At 34.4% G+C, this 8,430-nt stretch overlaps 1 protein-coding gene across 1 annotated transcript; it reads left to right on the forward strand.

Annotated features, from left to right (window-relative positions):
* The first annotated feature begins 6 nt into the window (after positions 1 to 6).
* Positions 7 to 8,217, forward strand: LOC138324733 (lipoamide acyltransferase component of branched-chain alpha-keto acid dehydrogenase complex, mitochondrial-like). Its single transcript, XM_069269845.1, has 10 exons — positions 7 to 152; positions 695 to 821; positions 1,884 to 1,959; positions 2,535 to 2,716; positions 3,269 to 3,399; positions 3,828 to 4,241; positions 4,407 to 4,484; positions 4,922 to 5,113; positions 5,485 to 5,556; positions 6,132 to 8,217. Exons 1-10 carry the CDS (start codon positions 90 to 92, stop codon positions 6,297 to 6,299), a joined length of 1,503 nt encoding a protein of 500 aa, XP_069125946.1. The 5' UTR covers positions 7 to 89; the 3' UTR covers positions 6,300 to 8,217.
* The last annotated feature ends 213 nt before the right edge of the window (positions 8,218 to 8,430 follow it).

Genomic DNA, 8,430 nt, shown 5'->3' on the forward strand with positions numbered 1-8,430 from the left:
AACGTTCGATTCAAACGCTTTGCTAACCCTCAATTAACAACTCCACGGGCACCTTGCAGAACTACAAACAACTTTTCTTTAGCTGAAAGATGGCAAGTCTGCAGGCTGCCAGGCGCCTTTCAAAAAATCTAATATGCCGAACACGATTTCTTGTAAGTAGTTTCGTCAAATATGTGACTTGATATGGTATTTAATTAACTATTTGGACAGTGGTTGGAGTTGGCACAACTTGAACATTTGGGTATTCCAGCTTCATCACCTTTCTGCATAATGTTTCACAGTCACAATTTCTGTGTAGTTGATCGATCATAGTTTATTTCTCAGTAAGAAACTGTTGGTTACAGATAAAGACACACGATTAACGTAACACATGGAAATGATAAAGATTCTAAAAATAATAGTGGAAATCACACTGTACATTAGTAGTCAGTACATAGCATGAAATCACAGGGACCTGAGAAATAATGCATACACGTATTGGAATAAAATCATGCTGTCTGTAAATAATTTTCAGACTTTTAAAGGTCTTGATTAAAATTCAGTAATATCAGCTTCATGTTTCATATCTAAAGGAAAGAAAGGTTGCATGCATTGTTGAGAAGGTTGACAATCAATAATTATTTTTTTTAAAAAGGCAACACATGAACACAGTCACATAAATAAGGATACACATATGTTCATTCCTTGATTTCAGAAATCAGCATCTGTTAGGGGAATACATTCCAAATGTCAACAAAACTCGAGAATAACACAGAAATGCCACCAAAGGATATGGAGGGACAGCCCTGTTTGCCAGCTCAGAAAATTTCAAACCAGCACAGGTAATGGTTTTTTTCGTTAAAGCCTTTTAAACAAATTCAACCACAAAATTATCCTCAATCTCCTGGAACCCTTCTGGAGAGCTCCACATGGGATGAAAAAAGAACACTACAATACAGTCACTGGTGGTAAAATTGTTACTATGTGCCCCAACATAATACCACTATATCCCACACTCTACAGTTAAGTGTATAAGCTAACCTTTACACCCAAGTGCACTAGGAGTGCACTACATTTAAACTAGTAGTGCACTACATTTAAACTACATGCAGACTAGTAGTGCACTACATCCTGTCAGGTGTGACCACTAAAACCCTAGATCATGGGAAGTGCCATTGGACACCTGTGTTAAATACATGTACCTGTGATTTTTACATACAGAAATAATGTATCAGCCTGTTATCATGGCCACCATGCCTAGGGCCTTTTTCTCTCTCTTTCCATAATCCGGCCACTACCTGAGATGATGGTCAGTCAGGCGTCACAGGTAATTCACTAAAGTACACATGTATACATATATTTTATTTAACCTGAGAGGGTCCATTACAGCATTCAATTCAATTGATAGTATGCTGTGACAGCCTTGTGGTACCTAAATAACCTAATAAGTACATGAATTTGGTCGGTAGTTTTCCTCCTGGAACTCCAACTCTCATTCACAATCTAAGCCTAACACCTCCTTATATACAATAAAACTTAGATACATCTTCAACAAAAATACTTTTAAGATACAGGATGTAGAACAAATCTGTCAAAATTACTTTCTTATTCCATGAAGATAGAAGCTGTTGGTTTGATAACTACTGTACATATGTAGTGAAGAAATGGAATAATTACATGTAACATATCAGTGACTGTTGTCATGGTAATTAGCTTTTCAATTCCTTCAAAGAGTCAGAACCAGATGAGGTGAACCAGTAGTTCAAATAATGAAGCGTTTGGAGGGAACATAGGTTTTTGATATGGTCATATTTATATCTTTTTTGGAAAACATTTCATGAATATTCCTATTCTCCCACATTTTATGCCATAATTTTCGGTGAAATGATTCTTTTTTTTTGCAGTTTGCCATGGGAAAACAGTTCCATTTAAACTGGCAGATATTGGAGAAGGCATCAAGGAAGTTAATGTCAAGGAATGGTGAGGATTTAATGAAACTGATCATGTATAAAATCCTTGACCAACTACAGTAATTTCTCTAAAATAAATATTTACTACTAGTACATACCAGGTTGTATGCTGGGATTCTTACAGGAATGAAGAGACAAAAGAAAAGAAAAAATAAAGTGAGAGAGAAAATTATAATTTCTTACCAAAAACCAATATCCGGGCACCAACAGTTTTGAAAGCCTTTTAGACTTCACAATAATTAATTGGTACCAAATATAAACAATAAATACATTCATACAATTAATCTGTTATTTGATCATACAATTAATCTGTTATTTGATCATACAATTAATCTGTTATTTGATCATACAATTAATCTGTTATTTGATCATACAATTAATCTGTTATTTGATCATACAATTAATCTGTTATTTGATCATACAATTAATCTGTTATTTGATCATACAATTAATCTGTTATTTGATCATACAATTAATCTGTTATTTGATCATACAATTAATCTGTTATTTGATCATACAATTAATCTGTTATTTGATCATACAATTAATCTGTTATTTGATCGTAAAATGATGTTTTGTTGATAGGTATGTGGAGGTAGGAGATCATGTGAAGCAGTTTGACAGTATCTGTCAGGTACAAAGTGACAAGGCGTCCGTGACAATTACCAGTCGTTATGATGGTGTCATCCGTAAACTCTACTACGAGCTGGACGACATCGCCCAGGTCGGAGATCCACTCGTAGACATAGAAACAGACAAGGACGCAGGTAATAAATGTAATATACAAAATTTTCAAAAATTTCTCAGAATTTTTTTAATTTCTACGATCTAAAATGTATGACAAATATTAGCATTAAAGTCATGCAACTTTTGAAAATGTTAATCAGATACAACTGGGAGGAAACATGGCCTAGTTATTCTTACCATCGGTCAGAACACATGGACACTGGTTTAAATAGCTTTGTCAAATAATTACCGTATTCATCCCAATAAGTGCCTATGACATTTAAAAAATTAAAAATATGAAAAGGTGCTTAATAAGACGAAGTTATTGCTAAGCAAAGTGCGAACCTATACAGTTTGATAGTTTTAGTCTTTTTAAATGCCGGTGCAATTAGGTAAAATACGGTATGTGTAATTGTATAATTATATAAAACTTGTAAATTCATATCAAAATACAAAATTGTAGAACATATTTAGTTCTGATACATTTCATATGTGTATAGAATTAGCTAGTTTATAGTTGGAATCTTACTGTTTTGTTTGTACCAGCTCATGTAAAAGTATGACTGGTTAAACCTTGAATTGTTTTTCTATAGACCAGGACGAATCTGAAGATTCTGGTTCCTCCTCCTCCTCCTCATCGGAGGATGAACAACCCCAGCCTCAGGTTCACAAACAGAAAGTTCTAGCCACCCCAGCTGTGAGGAAGATTGCCATGGAGAACTCAGTAAGTGTGATTGTGTGTGTAACAAAATTGACTTCATTAAGTGTGCAACTACATGTACATGTAAACATGTGCGTAGCAGTTTTGCACACATTTGGCCAGTTTACAGTGTTATGAATATCATAAGATACATGTAACATTGTTAGATGGTGATTTCAAGAAAGAAACATTATATATATATATATATATATATAATGGCCGGTAACAAGATTAATTTACATGTATGATGATGCTGAATTGTCTTGATAGACTGGAAAAGTCTTATTCCAAGTGGATCTTGCCCTATCTAAATGTATTTATAAGAATAAAAGTAAAGTTTTATCTATATTGTCAGCAATGTGAACATTTATTTAAAATTTATTAATAAATTTGACATCTGTGACAATAGCATAAAACAGTATTGAACATTTATACCACTTTGACATTTTCAGATCAAGCTATCCGATGTTGCGGGTACAGGCAAAGACGGCCGTGTGTTGAAAGAGGATATCATGAGGCATATACAAGGAGGAGCACCCCCTGTGGCTGTCTCTACCCCCACCCCTGTTGCTACCCCCACCCCTATTGCTGCCCCGGCCAGTGCTGCTACTCCTGCCCCCAGACCAGCAGCCCCGCAGATCCCTGTGGTACCAGCAGTGACTATCCCTATCGGGAAGGATAAGACTGAACCTATAAAGGGGGTTAGAAAAGCCATGGTCAAGTCTATGACGGAGGCGAACAGCGTCCCATTGTTTGGGTATTGTGACGAGATTGATGTGACCAGTCTTGTAAGGTTAAGGGAAAGGGCAAAAGAAGTCACAGCAGAAACTGGAATGAAATTCTCATACATGCCGTTTATCATAAAGGTTCGTGTGTTTCATGGGTTTGGTTTGAAAAAATTTTAAGGGACAAAATTTAAATTTTAAGAATTTGTCTTAAGTTAAAACAGTTGAATTAAATTAAAAGTGGAATATATTTATTATTTCATGCACAGATAATTGAAAATAAATTATTCTTTGTTTTCTTTTCAGGCAACCTCAATGGCATTACATCAATTTCCAATTTTGAATGCATCTGTAGACAGTGCATGTGAAAACATCACATATTTGGTATGTAATAGGAGCTAGACTAAAAACGATTAAAGTTTCACTCTAGAAAAAATAGAAAATTCCAAATTTTGAACTCTTTAAACATTGTTCATTCTGTAAAAATTCTGTTTAAAAATATGTGACAATTTTTGCAAAATATGAAAACCAGCAAGATACCTGTAATTTGCACAGTTCAGTGAAACAGTTAGTATGATAGCCTTAATGTTATCCTGTTCAAGCTTTTCTTCTTGTTTATAAAAGCAAAAAGAATTATTTTGTTTATTCTCAGAAGTAAGTTGTCACTCATTTAATTGAATCATATACCAGTTTTAAGTCGTTCACCCCTGAAGACACATTTTGGTTCTTCTAAATCAAAGACCAGACCAGTCCATTGTGAAATTTCAGAGGTGAATGAGTTAAAAGGCATAATTCATTGTATGATACATTTGTTATTATAGGCTTCTCATAACATCGGAATAGCTATGGATACTATCGAAGGACTGATTGTTCCTAATGTAAAGAATGTACAATCCCTGAGTGTATACGAGATTGCTGCTGAGCTCAATCGTCTACATGCCTTGGGACTTGAAGGGAAGCTGTCCACAGCTGATATGACAGGAGGCACATTTTCTCTGTCAAATATTGGGGCCGTAAGTTTAACATTTTATCGGTGATTTCTTTTAAAAATTGACAAATATCAGAGCAATCTTATAAATTGTCAAATATCGGAGCAATATTAAAATTTGAAGTATAACTTGTCAAAACCAGCCCTTGTCTTATCCAGATCCCTGTGCATTCCAACATAATTGTATGACATTTTCCTTCCTTAACGAATCTAAACCTGTATAATCCGGAAACCTGGTTATACCTGCAAAATATGCTGGTCCCTATGACATCCTGTTAAGACAAGTTACACTGTTGTAATATTTGTTCCAAGAAAGAGCTTGGTATATAGCCTGGTGCATGAGGAGGTAGCTTTACATCGTTTTAGATTGTAAAAACTTTAACTTTTGCTTTACAGATTGGCGGTACTTATGCCAAGCCAGTTGTACTACCGCCACAGGTTGCTATAGGAGCTCTTGGGAAATTCCAGGTGAGTATGTCACAAAATTGTCTGTGACAGATTTCTTTAGTCCTTCTTTGTTTTTTAATTCTTTGTTTAGTATGAATGCAGAGGGAGACTGTTGGAATTTCCATTTTAACAACTAACAGAGCTATCTGCCCTTGTGGGTACAGGGTAGGTATTGAGTGTAACATCATCAATTTGTCAGCAAAAACTATTTCTCTTTATTAACATATCATAGAGTTATCTGCCCTTGTGTATAGCTACAGGTATAGCCTAATGTCAGATATTTCAGGGAAAACAATGTAATTTTTTCCATGACGCCGAACTTGTGACATCACAATTGATATATACTTGCAAATAACTCTGTAAAACCTGTATTGAAAGACAGAATAGCATATGCAAAGGATGTGATTGCAATTAATTGTGTATTTAGAAAGAGGGATATAAACGATATGTCAAACTTTTACATTAATATCTCCAGATAATGTTATACCGAATCATTAAAATCTTACCAAACAAGTATACAATGTGTATCGGATGATTGCAGTCAGACTATAAGAAATGTCTATCCCTTAAATGTCCCATTTTATTTGTGTGTCTAGGTATTACCTCGGTACGATGAGGAGGGTAATGTGAGGAAAACACACATCATGAACGTCAGCTGGTCAGCTGATCATCGTGTGATAGAGGGCGCTACGATGGCACGGTTTTCTAACGTGTGGAAGGCCTACCTAGAGAATCCTGCCACCATGACGATACATTTGAGATAAAGTGGACATTCTAGATAATTTATTTTAGGAAATTTGATCATTCCGTCATTTTAACAAAACCACATCAATCTTCTGTGAGTTTATTTGATGAAAGTGAATTGGGAAACCGAAACTGTTTGATCGTAAGCCAAAGTCTAATGATAAAACTCATATATATGCTTCTTTTTTTATCACCAACAAAAAACTGTCACTCTATCTCCTGCCCATCCAGGGTTTTCTTCGGGGAAAAAAGGTTTAATTGTTATGAAGAATGCTTTATTATGAGTACTATTTCCCTGGTGATGGATGGCAGATACAGGCCCTATGTACTTTGTATCTGTCTAATACCAATATGTTTTTTAGACAAATGTGGTGGTAATATCATAATTACTATTTAAGGGTTATAAATGTGTAATGAATTTTCAGTCTATGGTAACCACGTCTATGATATTCCAGGGGATGCTATCAATGTGATAGAAAATCTGAAGGTGGTTCAAGAGTAAAGAAATTACCATCATAGGCCTACAGGGACTTACTTTGAAGATTATAGAGAGCGAACCCCCCCCCCCCCCCCCCCATCCCCCCATCCCCCAATATATACATCATCTGTTGTCATACACAGAGCCATCTGTTTTGCTAAAACATAGTTCAGGGGTGGATGTAATGTCAGTGATAGTAAATCTCTGGAGTAGCGAGGATCGGGGCTACCCACAGATATTTTGAATCCTGATGGTAGTCCTCCCATAGGATCTCAGCTTATTACAAGATAGATGTATGTAGTCGCTGTACCTTTGTGGTCAGTGTAAGGGATTAATTACCAGTTAATTATGGATGGTTTGATTACTTACAGCATACATAATATAGTATGTTTCTTTAGTTTCGTTAAAAGTGCTACTGTACATAAAGTTATGTAAATACTCTTTTTCTTTACTTGTTACAGAGTAAAGGTACCATAATGTGTTGTTTGCTGTGATGTTGCATACACCACATTGTTTTGGGATTTAAGTAATAATCGGATCATGTCTGTATGCATTTTGTAGTCTGATGAACAGAGAAACTGTCAGAAAATCCTATATATTTATAGATTAATACGGTTCCTGTAATTGATACATAAGGGGAAATCCTTACAGAGAAAACAGCTGATTGATTTGAGAGGAGAGATAGTGTATAGATTTGTTAGCGAGTTTTAACTGTGTTTGTATCTGAGATACGTTTAGTACATATAATGTATTTAATTGTGTATGAATGCATACGTGTGTATTTAAGGTCATTGAAATTACAATTAAGCATTAGAATCTTTACTTTTATAATTATCTTTAAAGATGTTCCACTGCTGACAAACAATATTTTTTACTCTATCAAAAATAGAGGCAGACGAGTTAATATTTTTCTTCAGTTACTAAAGTTACTTACTGGTACTTTATACCAGTACACCATTGAAATGTTTGAGCTTCTAATTTTACTTGAAGATAAAAATATTGAAAATAATTTACTGCATCCCAAAACATTTCGTGGTACTATGTCTTACTTGGTATATGGAATGAAGATCTGATTGTGCATGCTCCAAAAGCAAATTCAATTATTTTATATTTATTTTTTTTGGTTTATTTATTAGACACACATATATATACACGATTAAACACTAATTTTTGTTCAAATGATGAGTATCATTTATGCTCTGTCAGCAGTGGTGCATCTTTGAAGTATATGGTGGTCAAAGATAAATATTAATTTGATTACTTATCCACCCCTGATTATCACTTCACTATCAGGTAACAGATACTTTGGTAATGTATTATAGTAATCAGACAAAGTAAGTGTGATGTGATAGTTGTATTGAATCTCTACTGTCTTAAGTGCCCTGTAAAAAATGCATTATGAAAATGTACATACAAAAAAAAAAATCATTAAAAATCTTAACAAAAAAGTTCAAAAAGAATTATGCACGAGTTTGTTTTTCTTTTCTTCAACATATTGTTGTTAAGTTGGTAAAAAATCTTACTCAGAAATTGAAAAAAGGTTTCCTTTATTTATTTTTCACTGGAAATTCATACTGTAAATCTTGATTCCTAAGCTGGCAAATCCTTACTGGATGAAAACAAAAATAAACATAATCACTGATTATCATTTCATCTATTATACATGTGATGTC

The sequence above is a fragment of the Argopecten irradians genome, chromosome 6 (genome assembly GCF_041381155.1).
Source record: "Argopecten irradians isolate NY chromosome 6, Ai_NY, whole genome shotgun sequence".
Taxonomy (NCBI): domain Eukaryota; kingdom Metazoa; phylum Mollusca; class Bivalvia; order Pectinida; family Pectinidae; genus Argopecten; species Argopecten irradians.

Excerpts from the sequence above, each read along its gene's own strand:
- LOC138324733 (XM_069269845.1), top strand. The coding sequence starts at position 90 with ATGGCAAGTCTGCAGGCTGCCAGGCGCCTTTCAAAAAATCTAATATGC. Across the intron at positions 4,485-4,921 it reads GTGAAAACATCACATATTTG|GCTTCTCATAACATCGGAAT; the intron begins GTATGTAATAGG and ends TTGTTATTATAG. Across the intron at positions 5,557-6,131 it reads GAGCTCTTGGGAAATTCCAG|GTATTACCTCGGTACGATGA; the intron begins GTGAGTATGTCA and ends TTGTGTGTCTAG.